At 37.4% G+C, this 26,179-nt stretch overlaps 1 protein-coding gene across 1 annotated transcript in view; it reads left to right on the top strand.

The window, feature by feature from the left end:
- LOC140241652 (myoferlin-like) overlaps positions 1 to 26,179 on the top strand; it is a 188,884-nt gene continuing 162,705 nt past the window's right edge. Inside the window, exons 1-3 of the mRNA XM_072321395.1 lie at positions 1 to 224; positions 2,567 to 2,622; positions 7,971 to 8,062. Of these exons, the coding sequence (XP_072177496.1) occupies positions 131 to 224; positions 2,567 to 2,622; positions 7,971 to 8,062 (242 nt within the window). The 5' untranslated portion in view covers positions 1 to 130. The remainder of the gene's footprint in view (positions 225 to 2,566; positions 2,623 to 7,970; positions 8,063 to 26,179) is intronic.

Genomic DNA, 26,179 nt, shown 5'->3' with positions numbered 1-26,179 from the left:
TCCGGAAGACGGTAGATCGAGGGGGAGCAATTATCTCAGCCCGTCTTTGGGGAGGGTCTAACCGGAATTGTCAAAGAAAGGAGAAGGTTTATCACCCACATCACCTCTTGAAGGTGTTAGATCAGCGACCATGTCGTTGGTCATCATTGTCGAGAGCGCCAAAGGGCTGCCGAACGTCGAACGATTCGGCAAAATCGACCCTTTCGTCGAGCTGAAGTTTGCAGGTAAGGCATGACAGACAGGCGGAACATAGAGAGAGGGACCTGGAGAACGAACGGAATTCAGTCGTAAATAACGACTTAAGTCTTTACACAGGCCTAAGAAAATAGACAGTACAACAATACATATCATTTTGTACACTTTATAGCAATTACATGGATACTTATTCGATATTAACAACTAGAGTTGTCAGGTGTAATCATGTTTAGGAAGTTTTTGTAACAGGAAAGACGACGAATCTACATTTGTACTGTAGCCAGCAGGAGTCTGCTAGATAGAGTGGATGCTATTCAGTATTCAGTCAGAGCTGTTCCTCTACGTACTGTACATTAATATGTCACACGGGTTGCTATGCTGAATGCATCAGTGTAGGCTATTGAACAAGACTGTATAGGCCTACTCCAGTATTACCTGAATTACAGTAGGATAAACGTAGAGTTTGTATGGTGTATTTTATTGATGTATAACCATTGCCTATTGGCATTGGCAGTAAATTATAGCGTTGAACTGATACATGTACGTGATATTGTAATTAGGTTTGTGTCTAGTACACATTTTGTAGATTTACATTTTACTGTACCGTAGTATTGCAGTAAAATACTATTCAAAAGGTGGCTTATTCCAGCAATTCAAGTCAAGATTTGAATGAAATGCTCTCTCAAAGTTTTGCAAAGTTCTTGATACAAGTGCTCATATTAAAATGCATGAACACAAATATTTCTCTTGGTATGAGTGTACAAAGGATACGACTGAAAAAAAGAAAAGAAATAGATTTTAACTTTTTTGAGAACTTCTACACAGAGCAATGACTAATCATGTGTAGCTGTAAAGATGAGGGATAAACAAGCTGTAGTACAAAATACCATAAAAAAAAATAGAAAATTAGTGACTGTCCATGCACGATCCGTATGTGCTCGTTTTAGATGATACATATTTGGTAAGCACTATTTGGGCACCCGTCCCGCTTCATCATGAATATTCATCATCTACATGTATCCGTAATACGGTGGAAATACATGATTTTTACATTTCCCGGCAGCGTTTTTACATTTCCCGGCAAAACTGAACATTTTTCCATCTCCCGGCGAGACGTGTTAACATTCCCCGTTGATGCAATTTTCGAGATTTTGATATTTACCGGCAAAATGTTTTTACATTCTATGGCACGTATCCAGCGTCTGCCATTTACTAGTACAGTATCTTACTGCCTGATGAATATTCATGATGAAGCGGGACGGGTGCCCAAATAGCGCTTACCTACATATTTATTGAAAAGAGTTCCTGTTGTACCCCCATGCCCCTAACCATCAATATCAGTACCCAGGTAGCCCATGAAATATAGATATTTGCAGTTGTTGTAAATTGCAGCAATTGTTAGTTTGATAGCAGCTGAGAAACTGGCATCTAATTGGTTGTTCTCTGCCGCTGTTGTTGTATCTGTGACTATGACCCCGTTTACAGTGCGGGGCCGGGCTTGGCCGCGGCTTGGCTGTGGCCGAGCCTCGCAATTTTGTCCGTTTACACTGCTGGGCTCGGCCGCGCTTTTAATTCAAACCTTTCAATATTTTGTCGTAGTGGCGCTCTGCTTGTAAACAAACGCAATTTGGTATAGTCTGGTTTTCAAACCCTTTGCCAACTGGATTCCGTGGCGACGAAGTCGCCGTTCGGGCAAAGGCCTTTGCCGAAGGAAAAATCTTTTGCAGGACAAAACCACCTTAAACTATACTAGCTTTCGACGTTGAGGGGGTTAATATCCTGAAAAACGAAATAGTATGGGCAGAGGGTCTGGGTCTGGAATTTGTCTTGAAAGCAGAGTTGTTTATTTTTTTTTATTTTTTATTTATTTTTTGTGTGTTAATGTGTGTGTGTGTTTTTTAATCATTTAACCCGTGTAGGACAGGCTGATTTTGCTATATTACTCGCATTTCCCGTAGACACCTGCCTGAGTATACTTGGGAATAGTCCTCAAAGGGTTAATTTGAGGTGGGTGTAAAAGTCGCTAGGGCCAGACTTCCCTATGTCCCCCCCCCCCAACTAATCTACCCATCCCTTGCCAAATGTGTGGGCATGCATGCATCATCCATGCGTAAGCTAGAGTAGTGTAGATTAGCATGGCAAAATTAGTTGGGGGAGACATAAGGAAGTCTTACCATCTCTTGTAACCTGAGATGATCAGCTGGTGTTTATACATTATTATTGATCACATGAAACCAGTGGGAAGACACAGCTCAAAGTATAATGTTGTAAGGATTAGCAAACTCATGACTGCTTTAGAAGAACGTGAATGCTGTTTGTTCAAAAATTTGTTGTAAGTTATTGTCATATTTTTCTTTCATCTTCTGTGCAGGTACAAAAAAGAAGACAAAGGTCATTGATGACACCACCGACCCATCATGGAATGAGGTAAATATTAAAAGGGATGATGATTTAGCTGTTGATTTTTTGATATGGAGCACAATACTAGAAATGTGTGCTAGAGATGAATATGGAAATGACATGATCTTGTGCAAATCTTGTTTGAACCTTTAAAAAGAAATGGGATGTAGGCACAGTTGCTGTACCTGTTTATACAGGTATTAGTGTATAAACCATAATACCTGAACAGTCTAATAATTGGAAAAGGAAAAAAAATGAAGCGCGGCATGTATACACGCTATCTGAATGCTACAATGGCAAAAAAAAAAAAATAATAAAAATAAAAAAAATAATAGTAATAATAATGCCCGGGCATAACATTTCAATATTATGCTCCCAGGTAATTCCATAATGAAACAGATTTAAAGAAATTTGAAAAAATAATGCCAGTCATTTGTGAAATTGACAAAACTTTTAAAAGAATGTGATTGGTGGACCAAATGAAATATTTGCAGAAAAACTAAATTGTGACTTGTGTTTTTAGTTTCATATATAGAGTCCTCATAGAACAGATTAAATCGAGCTGCAGAAAATGTTCTCATAAATTGTTGTGGAATTTTGACCTATTCATTGTTGGACATTTAAATTTTGATCACAATAAAACAAATTGCCACAGGATCTGTTACAAACTCGTGGTTAGTATCAACATTGAAGAGGGCAGTCATGCACAGCTATCAAATAAATAATGGATAGCGACCCACACAACAGCATATTTTCCCTTAGCACTGTATGGAAGCTTGTACGTGGCCTCGTGTCTGTGGGAGGTTTATTGTTATTATGGTAACAATATGAGAGTGGCATATTATTATTTAGTCTATGGTGGACTGAGCTGTGTGAAATAGCTATTGATGCATGGCATAGGATGATGGAATCCAGCCTGTTGCCATGTACACCCACAGGATGCGAGCTGATACAGATCATCCTAGGTGATTTCATTACCTCTACTGGCAACCATCCGATAGATAACTGACTGGCTCTGTGGCTATTTTTATGGTTGTGCAATGAAAAAAAAAAAGAGAAAAAAAGGTACTGCTGCGTCAAACAGTTAGAGAGAATATCATAAATTACATGTCGGCTTGTGGTAGGATGAGGAAATATTTAATGGAAATTCACCAAGAGAAGCAGCAGTTGCTATGGTGATGGAGGTTTTGAGGGTTGTAATAATATAGCGAAGGAGATCAGATATCGAAACTTGCAATCACCATGACAACAGGTTGGGTACAGAGTGAACTTGACTGTAAACATTATAATACACAATGTGGAGTTCAATATATACAGAACACTGAGGAAATGGTTTAATTTTACTGGTGTTTCAGTGCCAGTATACTAGTAGTTGAAACATAATTCAGTCAACTTGTATAAAACATGTTGTATCGAATAAAAAAACCCAACATTTTTATAGGAATGAGGAAGAGGAAAAAGCTGTATCCTTCAGATTTTGCTGTAAATTTCTTTCTCTTTTGAACGTACTGGCAGGAAGTTATGGTTGAGCAGAATTCAAGGTTGTCAGTTATGATGAACATGATGTCAACTTGACTAAACATTGACAATGATTTTAATAGTGTGGACAAAAAAAAAAATAAGATAAAAAGCTACAGCACCAAAATTGTTCAAACCCACACCAACTATACCTTCTCATGCTGTATCCATGTATGCTTTGTTTATTATTTTTGAAGAAGAAGAAGGATTATAGGGTGGAGTACACTATTCAGCAGTGAAACCTTTTCACAATAGGCCATCAAAACTCTCAGGACGGTGTGTTAACATCACAAAGGTTCAAAAGAAACCAGATGTGTAATCCACTATTAAAAGTGCAGTGGTACTTGCATCTAGCTCTACGCCTTGGCTGTCAGATGAACTGAAACTATACCCTGTTAAGCAAGCAGCATGGATAGATGTCCCCCCCCCCCCCGTTTTTTACTGTGTCTATTGAAGAAAATAATCATCAAGAAACCAGTGGACTTGTGTGACTGAGGAAAAAATGCCTTAGAACTCCTGTGGAATGCTGAGGTTCAAAGGTCATACATTAATGGAAATTGACTTTGCTCAGTGGGCAGCTCCTTTATCAATGGCTTGTATGTACATTGTAAGTAGAGGCTTTAAAAAAGAGCAGCCTCTGGAATGTGGAAGTGGGTGGCTTTAGAAGTGGTTTGCTTTGTATATTGTTAGTCTTTAAACGTGAAAAATGTAATTTTTTATTAATGTTTCTTTTGACTTTCAGTAGACCTTGTGTTCAAAATTGCCAATACCTCTTTAAACAAATTAAACTGAGTGAAGTATGTACAGAACTAGGCAAGTTTTAGCTGATTAAAGCAAGAAAAAGATGTGGTTTAGAATGAATAGAATTCAGATTCTAAGAGCTGATGCAAGTTTATTTCTTAGTCTGTATCCATGTTTAGATTATTAGACATCAAAATTTGTTATAAGGTATATACCGCAATGTAAAATTATGTAAATGGAAGGAAATTTATTTTCCTTTGATACCAGTTTAGTTTTAAAGGTTTAATACTTTAATATGGACTTTTCCTATAGGCCTACATATATGCAAGTGATAAGGTTTACTGGGGGGTGTTTCATCAACGTTTGTCGGCGCTGACAACTTGAATCACCATAGTAACAGTCAGTGACCAGAGCATCTCAGCCAATCAAAACCAAGGATTTTGCTGAAATTGGTCAGCGCCGACAGTTGTCGGCGCTGACAAGCGTTGATGAAACACCCCCCTGATGGACCTTTTCATACAAATATCCATGTCTGTAAATGCCAATGCCACATAGTGGCTACTCTAGGAGATAGCTCATACATTACCATCGAAGGATTTCTGACTAGAAAGGGGAAGTTCTCATATCAATTTCAAGTGCATTTGATTTCTACGTCAGGCAGAAAAACTCCTCTGAAACTAATTCAACATTCAAAAGCTGAAGACTGCCATCCACAATTGTGTAATGATGTGCATGCATTAGATGTACATGGATCTCAGTACATTTTGTGAGGAACAAAATGGTGATGTCAAGCAAACAATAGTAGGATGACGATTCTACAGAAGTAAAGCTACCACGTGCGCTGAAGTGGAAGAAAACTGAGACAGCACTTTTGTACCACAAATGCTAAGTGAATTGAAGTGTAATTTGGGGAAGTCAGCACAAAATTGCTGGTATATGTGCATAAATATATTGAAGTTTGATGGAAATTTTGTGTATTTATTAGAGCACAAAACACACTAATTGGTAATGTACATATGTACATCGTGGTTTATTTCTAGTGAGATTTAACGCCTGTATCCGGATTAGATATTGCAGGGTAATATGAGAGAAAATTGTAATAGGAAGGTCATGAAATTGGAATGTCATGGTGTGCATTTAAGGCAAATTTATACGCAAGAGTTGATGTGATCATATGATAAGCTGCAATTGGCAAGGATCACACATCACCAGACAGCCACAATTTAAATCACAATGATTTTTTTGTCCCCGCCGAACGAGTTCGAGCAGGGGACTATGAAACGGGCTCCGTACGTGTGTGTGTCCGTGTGTCCGTCCGTCCGTCCGTCCGTCCGTGTGTCCGTCCGTCCGTCCGTCCGTCCGTGTGTCCGTGTGTGCGTCCGTGTGTGATCAAAATCTTCAATTTGCTACTTCTCTGTCATTTATGAGCCAATTTTGATTCTGTTTGCTTTATATGATAGCACTACATGGGAGCTTTGAAACTTCTACACAGAATTTCAGTCGTGACCTTTGACCTTGACCTTTGACCTATATTGTACATTTTGCTACAAAATGCTACTCCTTCGCCATTTCTAACCCGATTTCGATTCCGTTTGCTTTATGTGATGGCACTAGGTGAGGGCTTCAAAACTTCTACACAGAATTTTGACCTTTGACTTCTTTGACCTTTGACCTTGATTTTTTGACCTATATTGTACATTTTGCTACAAAATGCTACTCCTTCGCCATTTCTAACCCGATTTCGATTCCGTTTGCTTTATGTGATGGCACTAGGTGAGGGCTTCAAAACTTCTACACAGAATTTTGACCTTTGACTTCTTTGACCTTTGACCTTGATTTTTGACCTATATTGTACATTTTGCTACGAAATGCTACTCCTTCGCCATTTTTAACCCGATTTCAATTCCGTTTGCTTTATATGATGGCACTAGTTGAGGGCTTCAAAACTTCTACACAGAATTTTGACCTTTGACTTCTTTGACCTTTGACCTTGATTTTTGACCTATATTGTGCATTTTGCTACAGAATGCTACTCCTTCGCCATTTCTAACCCGATTTCGATTCCGTTTGCTTTATGTGATAGCACTAGGTGAGGGCTTCAAAACTTCTACACAGAATTTTGACCTTTGTCTTCTTTGACCTTTGACCTTAATTTTTGACCTATATTGTACATTGGCTACAAAATGCTACTCCTTCGCCATTTCTAACCCAATTTCGATTCCATTTGCTTTATGTGATGGCACTAGGTGAGGGCTTCAAAACTTCTACACAGAATTTTGACCTTTGACTTCTTTGACCTTTGACCTTCATTTTTTACCTATATTGCACATTTTGTTACAAAATGCTACTTCCGGCGGGGACATATGTTACGCACCGCGTAATTTCTACTTTTCCTTGTTTTTTTTGTGGTGAAAATAATAGAAAGAAGAAAAAATCAAGGGGGAAACAAAATCAAGTCCTGTGTCATAATTTTCGTTGCAAAATCTCATATATCCAACATTTATATCAGGAACAACAACCACAGGCATGTTCATGTATTGTAGTTAATATGCACTCTTCTTTGTATTGCCAGATCGGAAGATTATTTACACATTCTCTTGCGCTCATAAATTTACAATGCCTATAGACTTTATTGGCAAGCCCACCCCTGTCTGGTCATACTTTTTGTTTTCTTTTTCTGTCATTGTTTGTTTAGCCACCACTCCCGCATCAGTCAGCACACATTCTAGGTCCAATATGAGCTGAGAGATTTATTGTGTGTAGTGTGTAGATGTAAATTATACATTCACGAGGGCGGGCTTTGTACACTGTACTCTGCAAGCTCGATCACTCAAATTCATCTGTTGAGCTTAAAGCTGCGAGATGTGTGTACGATATGTGTGGCAACAAATGGGGAAGGACCATTCCTCATGCAAACAGTAATGAATTTGCATGAAAATTGAAGGAAAAAAGGTCTAAGACGGGAAAGGTGGGATTGTGTGATAGTCAATTACGTAGACCTTTTGTGCCCCACAGAATTTGAATAAAGTGACATTTAGACAGATTCCCTTCACATGGTTTCTGACTGTCAATGCATGCTCTAATTCTGGCACCTTCTGCTAATTTCCTTTTTGTAGACGATTGAATTCAACCTCAGCGACAAGCCGTTGACTTCGTCCGACTCGGTGGAGCTGGAGGTGTACGACCATGAGAAAATCGGCCGCAACAGGTACAAACTTCGCAGAGCATTTTTAGACCTGTGCCGAAAATTGTGCCAGAGGCATTACTTTTTTATTTTGTCTCTTATTTTGTCTCCCAGCATAACTTTCAAGGCCAACTTACCATGTACATGCATGAAGGTATGACTTTTAATGACTTGATAAGCATGAAATTTAATGGGCTGAGAAGAGGGAAATTTCTAAAATAATATTTGGCAAATCAAAGAGTGATGAAGATTTTGGACTGATAATGGATGGTAAGACATTGACTGCTGTGAATATGGAATTAAGTTTATAAGTGTCATTGGATCATGGAGAAAAGATACCTAGAGCTGTCCTGACCACAAAAACAGACAGATGTACAAGTAGTTCCAGATGGACCGCAGATTGTTCACCTTACATTCTCCTCTGCCCCCAGTTGGTATTCAGAGAGTTAATTACAACAATGATCAGAGAAAGTTCAGAGGCTCGGCAAATCAAAAGAATATATCAAAATCATAAACAATTTGCCAAAAACAGTCTACGAAAATCCCAAATCACAAAACAGTCACAAATTAATTCAATATGCAAGTTTTTTACATGCTTCCTCTTTGCGAGTTTCTGTAGCAACCACTCATTCTTAAAGTTTGCAATCAATTTATCTGACATAGCAGTGACTAATATTTGTCTCCCCCTTAAATAATGAAAAAAAAAAAACCCAAAACCTTTCCAAGCTTAAGTCAGAAAAAAATTGAAGTATTGAAAAGGGATTAATGAAACCCTAGATGATAGACCACAGTAAGAAATGTACATGATATATTTTGGTAGACATAAATAAACTTGTTTTACTCTGATGAGAAAAGTGCCATGTGTTAGCTCCTGTTTACAGACCTAAAGCAAAGATTTTAAGGTACTGACGAGTCACACGTAATAATAATGATAACAGAGCATCAATATTGACAACATCAGTGAAAATATATGATAAAGGCAGCACAGTACAACTACTTTCATCCTTTCATCCCCCTGCCCTACCCCAAGTAGCAAAGATGAACCAAAATTGTGAAGTTTATTAGTTTTGCATATTGTACTGAGCCTGAAAGAGAGATAGATAAATAAAAAGATAGCAATATCCCCACTTTTCAAACTATCATTTCAATAACAACAACAACAACTTCCCATGGAAGGTGGCAACTTGCATCAGAATAACACCTGTGGGATCATGGATCGATGTGTGCCCATCTGCCATCATTTGTTTTCAACGAAAAGAGTTCTCACTTTACCCATGTTGGCAAATATGTGGATAACATGTCTGCAAATATTCAGGACAGAGAAAAAAAGAATTATAATGCTCTTGTTTACAATTTGGCTCATTGTATTTGGAATACATGCACTGCATTTCAAAATGTTGAAGCATCTTGTGCGTGGCAGCACAGTTAAAGGTTGATGAGATTGTCAAACATCGATTTTTTGAGTTTGGAAAATTGTAATGCACCAGAAACTTATTCTGTGTCTGAGTTTGCATAGAGTGCTGTAAACAACTGCTGTTTAACCAGAAACATTCGTAGCATGAAACTTCTATGCATTTGAACCGACAGCGTTTTGTGCAGCATGCGTTTTGCGAATTGTTGACCATGAAAAACATTACTATTATACTACATGTTTTGGATTGTGTAGACCAGAACTTTTGCGTGCATTTTGCTTTTGCAAATTGTGGCTCTTTGCAATATTTGGACAAGCTTCATGCACATGAAAATTTCTGGTTTTACAGCAACACATAGTTCTATAGACAGAGATGAGTATAGCAGTTAATCTGTTATGCAGTAACTCTGAGTGCTGATTTTAATGATATTTTGGAGCCGAAATAATTTTACAATGATTTCTAAGGGTTCTGCTCTGGAAACGTCCTGCGCTTCAGTCGGGTAAGCTGTCCTGTCACACCTGTTGCTAGGTTGCCAGGTTCGCTCCCTTACAGGGAGATTTCCTGTCCAGTAAACTCTCTGCTGGAAATAACCCATTTTGATTTTCGAAGGGGCGCCTGGGGTCGGCTGGCCACCCGTCATCAATCTTCCCCCTCCGATTGTATCAATATCCGTCTCAGCAGACTGGGAATAGCTCATTTAAGTATGTTTGTGTGTGTGTGTGTGTGTGTGTATGTATGTATGTATGTGTTGTTGTTGGTGGTGTTATTGTTGTTGCTGTTTTGTCCTTTTGAGACTTCACCTGACATTTGCCTTCCACTATTTTTACTCTGACATGTTCCTGTCCAAAAATATATGAAATGAGGCACTGTGCAGTGCCACGTTGTATGTGAAGAGTGACTGTATTCTACGGTACCCTGTGTCATTACCTTCAGCACAAAATTGCCAGAGGTATTAATGCCATTTGAAATTAATAGGCTTACAAAATTAGGTAACAATGAATAACAGATCATAAATCATAGATCATAAATGCCACCCACTGATTTCAGCAATAGGCATATTGATAGCAAATGCCATCTGTCAGTTTTGTTATTTCTCCTTCACTATTGAGGCTGTCGATTAAAGGGTAATACATCTGCAGTTAGCAGTCAAAACTGATTCCCTCATCATATCCATGCCAATATATAAGCAAATCATTGTTGTTTTATCAGTGAAAACAAACATTTCACACTTGGAAAAAAAAAACCCCAACAACTTAGAGCAGTTTTTAATGATTGCACCCTTCTATAACAGATGAAATGTGATATTTGCTGTTCAATTCAACTTCATAAGGCCACAGGAAAAGATAGCAAGATAAAACAAAGAATTCCCCAATCACATCTTTCCTTTACTTGCATAAAAGAATATGATATGAAACAAATAAATCAATAGTGTTCACAGTCTGAGGAAACGTATACTAAGTAGTAAAACATGAAATTTCTGAGTTGTATTAGCTACATATTGCATTATTATTATTTCCATACTCAATTAACTTTTGTCTGCTGCTTACTATGGTGAATTATATTCTTTATAAAACCTGTTGTGGTCAGTGCATTTGAAATTAGTTTTTATAAACAAATGTATAGGATTTATCATTTTGAAGCTGAAGAAAAATAAAACCAAACACTGAGCTTAACCAAAGCCTACATAGAAAAGTAAAGAAGGGCCCTCATTGCCAACATTGTGTAGTTTCCATCAGGACCAATGCACATGGATGGATAGAGTTTCTGTGACTAGCGTGGCAGAGAACAGAAGACACAAACAAATGAAAACCCAGAAAAATAAAGTAACACTGTCATGCAAACTCAGTTTAATACCCCAGCTGCCTATTCAAGCAAGTTTCTGTAATATTTATTTCATAGAGTAGAGGGGTTTTTAGTTGTCTTTTGAGAACCACAATGTAGTTTGTTCCCTTTACAACAGTATTACAACAGTATTACTACACTGTAAGTGAAATATGATTCCTCTTATGCATTGATCTATGATACACACATATCATATTAAACACTTTATAGGTACCATGACTAACCCCACCTTGCCTTTCTTCTTTATAAACCAACTTCATGTGTACTGGACTCCTTCGTGTATCTCTCATACCTGCAGAAAAGAGTAAGTCTATCATATCAGAGGCTGGATCAAATGTCATTTTCATGCATATTTTTTTTCTTGCATCCGATGCAACATGTTGCCAGAGCTCATTGAGAATTTGCAGTCATGACTCCTAGGTCGAAGCCATGCTCTACATCCAAGCAGTGTGCGTGCTTTGCTGTCAGATGTGGCCATTTGATTGTGAACATTAATTTGTGTGATATTAAACAGAAAATGCTGAATTCGGTTCTTTTCCATGCATACGTCTCCACATTTTTATGAATCAGAAAACTTGATTTAAACTCATGTCATGCAACATTTCGTCGATTAATCTCGTCTTTTGGCATCCTTCCAGTATGAAGGCATGTGAAGCTATGTAGGAGGTTTTATTCTGAAGTGTTCCTGTCTACAATTATATGAAATGAGGCCCTGTTAACAAGCACTTTCTATTTGTGTAAGAAAAATGACTTTATTAACTGCCAGTACACTGTGTCATTACATGTTAGCTCAAAACTTCCACAGATATTAATGTCATTTGAAATTGATAGGCTTATAAAAAGTAATAGTGCGATACGTGAAGCTGTACAGGAAACCCATGCACTGATGCACTTTCAGTTTCTTATTTCAGAGATTTGGAGGTTGATGCTTTAAAGGACAAGTCCACCTTCATATACATGTGGATTGAGTGAAGGCAACAATATTAGTACATTGTAGAACACATCAGTGAAAGTTTGGGGAAAATCGGACAATCCGTTCAAAAGTTCTGAATTTTTAAAGTATCCGCGAAGTCACTGCTGGATGAGAAGACTACTACAGTGTATGATATCACATGCGTACAACAATATAAGGAAAATAAAAAGAGAATTTCACAAAACTTTACTTTTTGAATAAAGTGCACATTTCTTCAACTTGTTACTGACATATGTTAAGCGTAATATTATTCCCCCTGCCTTCTGAAAGAGAGAAGTTGAGTGTTCTTTTGCTATGCGAGAAAAATGGAACCTACAGAATTTTCTTTGTTCTTTCTTTATATCGTTGTACACATGTGACATCACAATTCTCACCCAGCCGTGACTGAGCAGAAACTTCAAAAATTCATAACTTTTCAACGGATTGTCCGATTTTCCTCAAACTCTCACAGATGTGTTCTACTAATATTGCTGTATTCACTCAATCTACATGTCTATGAAGGTGAACTTGTCCTTTAACTGGATAAGTAACAGTCTGCATTAGTTCCTTTCACACTTTCTCCATAGTGCAGTAATTATGGGAGGTGGCATGTATGCAACCAACAACAACAACAATAAATGAGGAGGAAGAAAAGCATGAAGAGAAAAAGGAGAAGAAAAAGAAAAAGAAGGGAAAGAGGGAGAGAAGAAATGGGATCTGTTATAGGAAGTAGAAGAAGGATAGAAAGGAGAGGAAGATGAGAGAAAGAAGAAGAGAAGGAGAAAAAGAAGAAGATGAAGAAAGAGGAGAGAGAGAAGAGGAGACAGTATTCAAGATGGGATGAATAGAATATTATATATTTCTTTTCATACACTATGTGGTGATTTCATGCGCTTTTGTCAGTGGTCATCAGTTCTATCTCTCTTTTTCTTTTTTTTTTTTTCTTTTTTTCAATGGCAGCATATTTTTTTTAAAGAGCATTTATGTGTGTTTTATCATACCACCACTGCAGACATTCCCCCCCCCCCCCCCCCCCTGTGCATCTGATATCTGCTGACTGAACTTTTGCAAACTCTACCACTAGATCTGGTCGGGGCCACCATCACATTGCACTTTACGACTTCATCTGATACTTTAAAATCATCCTTGATCCACTTAAAAAAGAGAAAAAAAAGTGAATTAAAATTCAAGTCTTTCTTTGAATCATTACAGTCATCATTGTCCTTTAATGTTCAGAGTTCATAACCATTACAGCAAACAGGGCCCCTGAGTACACTGTACACAGTATATTCATATAATGTGATATTATTTGATCCACTTTATCTACAATAGTCTCATAACCTGTTGAAGACTAGTCCCGAGTTTACTCTGGCAAACGTCTATGGGAAATGAGTGCTATAACAAAATCAGTGTGTCCTCAATGGGTTAAAGGCAAGCAATACTCTTCAAGAGAGCAAGCAATACTCTTCAAGAGGGGACCTGTGGATATTGCAGTGTTAGCATGGCCAGGTTTCCCATTTCTACTCTTGGGTTGGGAGGGCAATTATAGTGGGGTTTGTAACAACCTTCTCAAAAGATGTTCACTCATGCAGAATTTGAACCTATGATCTGCTGGTTTTAAAGAGTCTGGAGCCTTATCCCTGATACCACAGGTCTACCGTAAAAGGGTTACTAGTATGTTTGTTAATTGGGAAATATGAATAGATGGAGCATTTGGAAAGTTAGAAGTGAAAAGGGCTGCTTTGCAAGTCAAGGTTGTGTTCAAGGTGATAATCAAAACAAAAACAAAAATCAGCCAAACATTATGGAGAAAACTCAGATCAGAAGTGGCAGCAGACAAGGAGATGGTGATAAAATCTAATGAGCTGCTTTTCAGTAAATTAAAAGCAGTGCCTACTTAATTTAATTAAAGCCATCTGCCTGCAGAATCCTAATGAATCCTGTGCAAAATCTAATGAGGATGTCATAATCTCATGGGAAAGATCAGCAGAAACACACACACACACACACACTTTAAAAAAAAATAATATTCTTTATTTGAGTTTCATTCAATATCAAATCCATATTAACAATAAAATTAATATGTCCACCAACAAAAAAAAAAGCAACTGTTGTATTCTTTCTTGTGCTGCTAAATCATTTTTCAAACATACAGTACGATATATTTGGGTCTTTTTACCAAATCATTTTTTACCAAAACACACACTTTTTACCAAAACACACACACACACACACACACACACATGTATATAATACACACATACCACATATACACATGTATTGTACATGTACTCAACACACGTAATACTGTACACACATACCATGCATACTATTTGTTGTGATCAAAGATCATATAGAAGTGCACAAGGACCTTGTATATTTTACCTTCTACCCACAGTCGTAGGTAGAAATGTGGAAAGGCAGTGAGTGCATCAGTGGTAATACAATATATGTTTGGAATGTATAATGACAAATGAGATATTCACATGTGGTCATGCCTAAATGCCACATGACATACTGCAAAAAAAAATAATGCAATGTTGGGTGGGCGTTATTTTTATGTCAGCAACATTCTGTGTTTATCTACAAAAAGATACAGTCAACATTAAATCATTAACAACAACAAGAAAAAAAAATCATTATTTGTTGATCTTCCAACATCTTAGGAATTTAGAGGTACATGTAATTCTTTGCTCTAAATTAGCAAACAAACAAACAGGCAAAGGCATATAATCTCATTTATTCTCAAATTCTGTCACAAGAGGTTGTTGCTTTGTAGGATTTGTGTATACATTGGGGAATGTAAATGTGTGTGTGTGTGTGTGATTTGTAATCATGCTACAAACGCTGTATGACAATCTTTACTTTCGATCTCGGACACAAGGACAGCATACCGATTTAATTCAGTAGAGAATCCTTGAATACAATTTACAGAGCACATTTTTGTAATCAACCTAATGTTAGGAAAGGTATGTATGTAATGTATTAATGCATTTATATACGGGGGTATACATGTATCTGTGTGATGAGCAGGGCTATTGGATATTGCACAGTGCACCATTCATATTAAAAGACCTCAGAGGTAGTGCCATGCTATGACTCTCCAACAAATGCATACAGCTGACTGCCTCTTCACAAAAGGCAGTCTGGCAGGGGCATAATTTGCTCATTGAATCTGTTATGGAATCAGTGATTATAATCCTTGGAAGGACCAGTTTTTATTTACTCAATGAAAATGAATACCGCACTCACGGTGAATGGTATGAAACACCTCCACAACCGCAGTAAAGAAAAAATAGTATAAACAAAAGTAAAACCATACTCTTTTATGTTCCTGTGTTTTGGTTAGAGAGATTATATTCCCTCAGATATGTTCTGTTGCAAGTACTTAGATTATTAAGTGATGAATACCTGATTGCAGTCCTTGTATAATGTTTAGCCTGTTTTCATACAGATTTGCCCATCTTGATGGCAAATACTGTGGTAGCCATATTCAATATCACATCTTTAATCATTTTTTTTTTCCCCAGTGCAAAGTATGTTTTATAAACTTTCAGTTTTCATTAGAGAAGAGAACCAGACCTAGTGAGATGCACATAATGTTATAGAAAAGTCTTATTATAGTGGACCCAAGTCATTAAACTGAGGGAAATTTTTGCCGAAAGGAATGTTGTCATGAATGTAATATATAATGAAGCAGAATGCAACAGATCATACAAAAAATAAAGATATAAAGAAATTGAGCAGCATTGAGCAAAACTGAACAAGCCTTAGGAAAATAAACTCAGCATCTGATTACACTTTTTGTCCAAGGGTTACCCTCTGACAAGACAACTGATGATGCCATCACAATGTGTTGGTTTCAGAAGGCATGTTCTAGGGTGTAGTATGTTTGAGAATAAAATGCCTGCTGTGGAGTGGTAGACTAATTTTCTCACAATAAATGGCTTATTGAATCCTCAATTCTCAAGTGGTTGGCAGGTAGGTTTTCTGTCATGAAGCTAGAAGTCTGAAGCACTCAAAGAAAAGGATAGCCAAGAAATGTTACAGTGTATCCATTGCCAAGCAAACGAAACCGTTTGCATGAGTTTTGTTTCTCATTAAAGCTCTATATGTTATGGCAGAAATGGGACATCACTTTTACTCAATTGCAAAATATGTCTCTCTTCCCTGTGTGTATATGTGCATGGTTGTGTTTAGATGGATCTAAATGTTGTTCCAAATTTACTTCAGTTATTTTCAAGTGTCTGTATTAGCTGTGACTGAGATGGTGACTTCTGCGTATGGGCAAGTTTATCTGTGGCATGATAATTCTGCTACTTCAGAAGATGATTTTGCTATATCTCCACACCTCATACTATCTAAAAATAAGCTTTGCAGAATTGCATCGACTTGTATGAGGGGTAAACAACCTTTAAACTGGACTGCAGCATCTGTAACTGATCCATGTCCCTATGTCAAAGCCACATGCACAAACAAACCCGCCAGAATTAGACATGTGCAATTTCCCTCCTAAGCACACTTGTGTTTTGGTTCATTGACTGTCAACAGTAACCATGGCAACCCTTCCCCATAGATCTCCTGATTGACTCACTTCCATCCCTCCCCAGTGCTTATCGTGCTTGGCCATTGGGAGCTGGTGGGCGAGCCGTAGCCAAGTGTGGGTGCGGGGGTGTCACAGAAACGGGTATTAGTTTTTGAAGTGCACGGCAAAGGGTTGTACAAGCCTCACCCTTGTTTTGCTGATGTAGAAAGGGCATTTGAAAGAAGCAATCAAGAGACATGAATTCCAGAGAACCAAAAGGAAAATTGGAGTAACTTTTAAAAATCCATCACGCAATATCAGGGAAATTTAGCCCAGAGAGGTCATTTTTTTTTTTTTTTTTTTTTTTTTGGGGGGGGGGGGGTGTGATGATGGGAAAGTTGAAGAGTTACACAATGTAAAGGTAAGAATAGACAAATATTGAAATATAAAGCTACAAAATGTATTGATAACTTTGGAAGGTAGGCCTATATAGTGAGCAGTATGTTCTCTATTCTGCTTTTAAAAGCGGGAAGAAGTAAATATTTTAAATGACATTAATGAAATTGTGGGACTTTGTACAGCCTTGCTTGCACCAGTTGATTGAGAACAAGTGATGTCCTACCCACGCACACTATTCATGTGAGACCGCTCAGGTATGTCAGTGGTATACGTTTGCCCAGTGGATGGTACAGTATACCCATCTCTTTGCGGTTTAGATACCTATTCATACACAAATCACAAGTCAGTAATCTACAAGGTACATCAGTAAATGCTTTATATTGCTTTGCTTTGTATTGTCATAGGGGCTTCATTTGCATATGAAAGCTGAGCTGATGTGTATTTTAAAACATTCCAAATGGGTTGTAGTTCTGGCAACAGACTGGTATGCAGACTTAAATACAAATATGTCAGCTACTGACATTGGGGCTGTTTTCCTGTTACGCTTTTGTTAGGTGAAAGAGGAAGGTTGTATGAACGTGTTCTGCAGCAATCTCATAGTTTTGTTACTGCTATGTTATTGTTGTTACCAATGTCATTGAGGAAATTAGGATGTGCATACCAGGCCTGGTGTATGCTTTCACTGTAGATGACATATTTCTGTAGAATGAGGGATTTAAAGTCACATGTCAGCATCTCTAGAATTCTGGTGACAAATGTAGTAGTAAGAAACACTCAAGAAGAGTTGAAAATGTGTTTTGAGGGTACACGGGGCTACTGCTGTGCAAATCATTTGGGTCTGGAAAGTGAGCTTTCTTTGAAACATTCCCAAAATTGTACTTTTGAGAAGTGTTGGGATATATAAATGAGGATTCCATTTCAAGAGTAATGTGGTTTGATCATTTTTAAAATGGTTATTTGATAGAATATGGGTACCACACATCTTTGGAATCCAGTCATGTTTGCAGATTTTGCTTTAGTCCCACAAGATTCTTCATCACACAGTAAATTATGTATTCATCGTACGTGCAAGTTGTCAGCACAAGATCCTCGAAAGAGTCGCTGACATTAAAGCTGAGGAAGCTGCGAAGTAACATGATTTGGCCTAGAAACAAGAAATATATCTTGAAAGTTTGACATTTTAATCTAAATTTAAACCTCTGTACTGAATTCATTAATATGTATGGAATATTTTGAAGTGGAAAGCTTGTCTGTTTTCATGAAGGGTGTTTCTATCCTGTTTTGTATGGAGTCATACATGTGTCTGTGTGTCATAGACCCTTGACTGCATTGAACACTTTAAAACTAAATGAGAAAAAAGAAAAGAAAAGAAGAGAGAATTAAATGTGGTTGGATGCTATCCCATCATTTCGGTGGTAAGTGTTGAGATATATTGAGATATTACGCAAGACAAAGAGTTTGGAGATTTAGAGATTACCAATTGCTTAAAGTCAATGTTTGATGACTTCATAAGGTTTTTGGGATAAAAGGTTACACATTATTCAAATGTTGTTCTCAGGTATACCTGTCCCTTTCCTTTCTTTTGATGGGGTAAATTGATATATACCAGTATGTGAAGGGATTCTTTCATACACATTTTCATTTTCCACAATGATTGTGTGTGAAGTGGTGGGCGTTTTATGAAGCGATAAAATTCACAGACCAGCATGAAAAGAGAGGGGGGGGGGAGGGAGAGGATCGATGAACCACATTTACATGGTTTATAGGCATCTCTTGATGTAAAACAGTTACGAGGTGTGTTTAATGACACATTAAATGTAGTTGGAAGTGATATCACACTATGTGAATTGACCCCTCCCCCCACCCCCCCCCCCAAAAAAAAGAGGCAAACAGACCATTTTTGTCATGTATTACAACTCAGGATGTTTCTTTTCCTACAACCCAGTAAGCAAGTTTTCTAATCACCTATTCCCTTAATCAAATCTATTGGACAGGAATTCACTTTGTAACAGCGTTTGTTAGTTGTTGCTAGGTAAGGCATGGATCCGGCAAGCTTTGTGGTAAGAAAAGAGCAACTTTTTTTTTTTTTTTTTTTGACAAAGGATGCATAGAATATGAATACATTATGGAAATGGTCTTTTCGTGGTAACAACATGATGAATTTTAAAACAACTTTACTACCCAAATGGTGTGGAGAGACGTTTAATAATTGTGCCAATCTCATCTTGTCTCATAAAACATGGTCTGTCAGATACTGCAAAAACTGATTAAAAATGGCAGCTGTGCTATTATGTGAGTTTTTATACAAATATTGTATGTAAAACATGCAATTTGTTCTTATTGGCAGTTATGCATGGGTATACAAGTAGAGTTTGTAGAGCATATTAACCCGTTGAGGACGGTTTGATTTTGCTACAACACGCATTTCCCATAGACACTTGCCCGAATATACTCTGGACTCATCCTCAACGGGTTAAAAGTCAGAGGTTCTGAAAGTGGACGTAAAACTTTTTGAGTGGAGTCTCGGGTGTGGAGCTTGTGAGGTGATTTTCATCTCTCTTTCTCCTCCTGCCCCCCCCCCCTTCACCTGCTGGACCTGTTCTTTCTTTCTTTCTTTTCTTTCTCTCTTCACAGTTGACTTGCACAAATTGTGTTTTCTTCATTGTGACAAGCCAACTATGTTATTGAGTAGCCTACAGCATTTTGTTGTTTGGAATTCATTATCGTGGGATATTGCATTTTATTGAGGCAATTATCTTGCTTTTCCATTTTCCCCTGGATTCGCAAAATTGCCTTCCAGATTTGTAGGTAGTCTGGAAAAGCCATGATATTGTATGTCATGATATGTGTTGTTTCTCTGTTCTATCATGAGAAAATACTACAAAAGGTGAATTGCGAATAGTTTTAGTACTTATCAACAGGCATTGTACACAAATGTTAGGAGGCATTGCAAGTTATACGTCAGTGATGGCCGTTTAGCTATGCTATGTTAAAGGGTAGTGCTGTAAAAGCTTACATTTTTTGGAGTAATTTTTGGCATTCGTCCGGGTAAGATGAATTATGTTTAATTTTATTTCCTCATAATCAAAACATGAAATAGGATTGTAAATATATATATAACAAACAAAAATTTGTGTTTTATTTCTTTTTTGCTCAAAATGTGCACAAAATACCGAAATGATTCTCCAACATCAAGAATAACAACCAATAAAGCATGCTAAAAAGTAAAAAAAAAAAAAAAAGAGAAAGAAACAAGAAAACAAAGCATTTACTACATGTATGCATATTGAAAGGCAAACTGACCCTGTGTGTGTGTGTGTGTAGGTGGTGTTCACCCACACATACTCAGCAATGCACACACGGTGATAGGTTGTACAATTCCACTCGATGTACCGGTACACAAACACACCCATTTTTTGGTGCACGTTGAGCACTGTATGCAGTGTGTAATGTGCTGTGTGCACTTTGTATACACTGTACTCGTGGAATCAACTGGCTGTGGAAGTTTTTAAAGGCATTATTTACCATTTGCAGATGAAATAAAAACCCAGCATTAGTGCTTCAAAATAGTTCTAAAATGTGAGTTAGGGATAGAAACAACCACTGTAAAAAAAAAAAAATGACTTTAGTATAGTCAATGTTAAGTATTCTTTGATATACAAAAATGTGAACAATGGTTATAATAAAAATGTTTCTGGACTAAACCGTCTACAGTTACTGTTTATTGCGAAAAGACAATGATATCTCCTTGATATATTTAGGTTTCATTGCAAAATTCTTATGTGATAGGCTGTTTTGTGATACAACTGACCCACACATATGCATCAAATGTGATATTTTGAACATTTTTTAAATCACTGCTCCCAAAGGTATACAGTACCTTTAACCTGTTGAGGACGAGTCCCGAGTATACTCGGGCAGGTGTCTATGGGAAATGCGTGTTGTAGCGAAATCAAACCATCCTCAACGGGTTAATAAGATTGTGAATGACAAAGATTAGTGTAGAATATCTGAAATGTAGTTTGTTTACATGTCTTTTAGTTCATTGTTGTATTGTACCCATTGCATTTGATAGATATGCCAGTGTATGATTGTATGTGAACAAATGATACCTTTAAACTTGATCAAGACCAGTTTTTGAAGTATTTGTAAAGTTAGTCTTTGAGTAAGTAGATAAGATATTCCATGTGCTTTCTGTCTAGACGGATATGCCCATGTGCAATGCAATTCCTAAAGGAGATTACAGGGTGTACCTATCAAATTTGATAGTGAGGAGGATTTCTATTATTACTGTCATTGAGGTGGAAGACCAGCTGAACATAGATTGAACACATACAACTAAAACCTACAAAGAGGAACAAATTGTACATGTCAGGTTGAAACATAAGCACTTGCCTGATTGCCCAGGGCAAGTTCTTCAAATCAAAGTCAGGCAAGTGTTTTGGTACAATTAGAGAAAATGCTTACCCGAATTGGGCAAGCAGAAAGTTTGGAAGCCACTGTTTTTTATTTTATTTTTTTTTATTAAATGCAAAATACTTTAATTTCATTTCAGCAACTTCCAATGCTTAGTACGTGAAGAAGTCCCAAATAAGATGCTCCCTGACATATTATTTGCTGTTTATTCAAATGATTAGGCTTTATCAAGCCCTTGACTTCCAAGTGATTTTCTATCTCATTTTTTTTTTTTAACATCATTGAACTTTCTTTTTGGGCAAGTAGAATTCATGTTTTGGCAAGTGTTCTGCAACAGCTGTAAAATCTGCTTGCCCAGCCAGGCAAGTGGTGAAAAAAAAAAGTTATGTAGCACCCCGCATGTATGGATCTACACAATCTGTAATTGTAACCATATTCCCACCAGCTAATATAGTCTTTCCCTTCTATTGAAACAAGTAGTGCCTATTCATACTTGAATGCTACAAAGTACATTTACTCAAAAGGAACTACACTGTAGCAGAGATAATATCAAATCCGATGTATGCAAATATATTCATCATGCTTGCATGTCTGAAAAGCAGATTAACTTATTAAGTCTCCACCTTACAATACATTGATGCAGATATTGCACACTGTAAAAGTGTGTGTGTGTGTGTGTGTGTACAATATGTGCGATTGAACACTCGTGTCTGATACTACTGGCTTCTAATTGTCTAAGGTGGTTGGTGAAAAGTGAGTCATGCAAAACACGAGCTTTCAGTGAAGCAGTTTTATGTTTGTTCACTGAGTAGATGGAACTCTGTTGATTGAAGGACATCTTAAAGGATGAGATCCCTCAGTCCTTCAATACTAATCCATTGTATGTGTGTGCTTTTATGTCCTTGAGACAACATTTTTGTTTTTAAATCAAATCTACAGCCAATGTGCATTGGGGCTAGTTTGTAATCAGTGGAAGGAAAAAGAAACCCACAAACTAAATGTTCAACAGTGTCAAGAAGATCGTGAAATTATACCTGTACCTTGCATTTTTGTACTACATGTATATAGGAAATTCATGAACAGGTATAGAACTAGTGTGTGTATATTATCAGGATCTGCATGCATGTGGAAACAAAATCGTTCTTTTCAGAAAAATGAGATGTTGCTGGCATTCACTGAATATTTCTATTCATTTCTACCTAGTGGCTCCAGAAACACTCCATATGGTAGTTTTTAACTTGAAAAAAAAAAAACCCAACTCAAAACAAAACAACAACAACAGATATAACGAACATCAAATGTTTATAGGGTATCAGCATATAATGTATTATGGTCAAGGAATTAACCACTATCATATCATAACGATGAATAGTCAAGCATTTCCATTCGATAATCTCGATACAAACTGTAATCTGGAGTTAGATTAATGAAATAAGGCAGAAAATATAATACGTTATACACATGTAAAGACGTTAGAGATTGATTACCTATAATGTCTTCTGGGAGCACACATCTCTGGGTTCCATTACCCACTCTGTCTTTTGGAGTACACATTACTTGATATTACTTGACGATCAGTACATAATGCATGATTTCTTTGAGCACTTTAAAATGGAAAACTTTGGAAAGGAGCCAAGTTCATCCTTCATTCAAGTCTGTGGTTCGCTGCTTCTGGCAAGACTGAATTACTGCTCCTACTCTTTAAAAATTCAGTGCCATTGCCGGAGAAGAGTGTTTCGCAGATGAGCTCTACTGTACATTAAAGAAATGGTCTTACATTATGTTGGGAGTCGTTGCCAGTTGGGGCACGCCTAGGGCAAAATGTCGGGAGAGTTTCAAGGTTGCCGTGGGTAACGTTTTACTGGAGGAAGCGTGAAGGAAGCAGGAAACTGGGCTTAGATTTGCTCTTTCTCGGCTGCACTATGTGTTTCACTTCTTGCTCTTGTTTATTTTTGTGTCGCCCATTCGTGTCTTTTTACATCCTCCATTCGTGTCTTTTTGCATCCCACCACGGTGTTTGTTTTGTGTTTCCGTCAGAAAGTTGGTCCACCGTCTGTATGTTTGGCAGTGCATATGGCTGTAGTATCATATGTTTCTGTGGTGAATAGCCAGACAACCTCCAAGCTATTTGTTTGTCAGTGTGCAATCTTGTTCCCATGACAACTGACATGCAAAAGGCTGATGTACAGCTCTCGTCATTCTACATTTTTTTTTTGTTTTCCTTTTTTTTTGTGCATTTCAAATGTTGTACTGCTGTGTTACATTCGTTTTCCCATTTTGATTTTGTGCAAACAGTGCATGGTTCATCACAGATAGTAGGCCCAGATGTTGCAGCATGGGCCATTCTAGTTCACAGCAGGACATTGTGCATCATATGCATGTGAAGAAAGCCACTATTGCACACTATTGTTTTCTTTTTTACTTTAGTCAAAAGCTACAAGCTATTTGTCCAATTGTGAGTGAATACACTCTCCTCTCTGTTCTGTTTCACTCATCTTCTCATTCAGATAAAGTCAGCTAAATTTTTGTGACATTCCACTCTACGGCCTTTTATCTCCTTGTTCCCCCCTTTTTTTCCTTGCTTAATTCCATTACCTTGTTGCCATGGCATCATGATTTTTAGGTATATCCTCTCAGTGTTTTCACTTTCTTTTTTTCTCCAAAATGAAAGTTGTGATTTGTCAAATCACTCATTTTGTTTCTATTAATGATTCAGGGACTTTTTTTTCATTTCATTTGGATTTCAAGAGCACTAAACAATGATTGTTCCCCTTTAAAAGTTCCATTCCTATACTCCCACATGAATGGCACAATCTGTTTGTTAAACCAACCATTGCGACTTCTCGTCATTCTGCGCTACGCCCCCTCAACTTGCATTACAGGCATCGCTGCCTTAAAGGTAGTAACTATCTGGTTGTGCGGCCCTTTCTCTGATTGTACACCATTTTAATACTCCTCCAAAAAAAAAAAAAAGATGGCATAAGCAGGTGTAAAACATGCTGACTTTAGCTCATAACACCAGTTGGTTCACTTTTAGATTTGGAAACATTTCTTAATATCTCTTCACATTAAAAAAAAAAAAGAAGAAGAAAGAGAGAAAAAAGTGCTTATTACTCCTTCCTATTTCCATGAAATGTCTGTTGATACAATGTGAAATTCACGAGACAATGTTAAGAATACTCTCAAGTCTATTCTAATTTGAAACAAATGATTTTTCTCAGCTGATAATTTTTCTTGTAGCCAAAGAGTCAGTTCTATGTTGCTTTTGCCCTATAGTTATAGGAAGTTCTAAACATTTGACTCTGAAGGATCAAATACTTCATCACTTCTGGTTTATAGTGCCCACAGCATTTCCTGACACATGGTTTTAGTGAGAAAATGTAGGATTTGATTGAAGTGTGAATCCACTGAAAACTAAACACCTCTTATGTAATTTATGCAAACAAGACATGAGCTTTATTTTGTGAAAATGTTTCGCTTGGAAAAACGAGTATTTTTTTGTGAGATGACAATTATGTTTACATTGCTCCTCCACTAGAATAAGAATAAAAACAATTCAAACTTAACTTTATTATGCAAAATAGTGATATGTGCCTTGAAGAATGTGGTTTACAAAGAAATTTAACAGCTTTAGGGGATCAATAATGTTCCTGCATGAGAAAAAAGATATTTGTGCACAGATTTTGAACTGCCAAAGTGGTACCTGTGGTATGAGAGAGACCTGTGGCTCGGGGAAACAGCAGGAGTGCACAGGTTTGCTCAATTGATGTGAGGCGAGTTCCAAAGCTGCCCCGTTTTGTGAGGTGTCACAAATCGATGGCCGGGTGAATCCTAATTTGTAGCACATCCTGCCGTCATCTGTTCCTCACACACACACACACAAAAAGACAGCCGACCGAGGTATCCTCTCCGCTTCGTTAAGTGTCAAATTGGTGCCCCGTACGGCAGCCAAAATGTAGGGGCTGATCCCTCACAGCCAACCCATGTTATATTTATGGGTCCCCTTTTGTCAACAACTGTATTTTCTCAGAGGGGGGCCCCCTTTAAGGCACTCATCTGGATGTACTTAAAATGCAAGTGTGGTACCATGACTAGACATTTTACACTGAACTTGTATTTCATCTATCATGTTGTAAGAAGTGTTTTCAATTTTATAGTAGAATCTAGTTGGTTGAGGCGAGGGACATTGAGAAGTGTATGTTTTCTTTGTTGTTGTTGAAATTACTGTATAGCTATCAAGTGGTCTGCAATATCAAGCATATCAGGAACTCTTATCAGATTTTATATTTACACACTCTGAAAGGCAAGATGTATGTTGACCTTTTCCCAGAAATTAGGTTGGCCTTTGATTTACAGTAAGTTTCACTCACACTGGAGTAGGGTTATACTTTGTCAAATGCTTGAAACAAGACTAATTACAAGTAGTTGTTTCTAAATTAACTGCTCAAGCGACTCGGCCCTTCAAACAGAGTTTCTTGAAGGGAATGCCTGTCATAATACAATATGATACAATTGATGCATTATAATATGCTCTTTCCATAAGGCTCAGAGCACATGCCAAATTACAAAAATAGAACATTTATCAGCACAATTCA

The sequence above is a fragment of the Diadema setosum genome, chromosome 18, assembly GCF_964275005.1.
Source record: "Diadema setosum chromosome 18, eeDiaSeto1, whole genome shotgun sequence".
NCBI lineage: Eukaryota > Metazoa > Echinodermata > Echinoidea > Diadematoida > Diadematidae > Diadema > Diadema setosum.
This window is presented reverse-complemented; position numbering and strand designations above follow the sequence as displayed.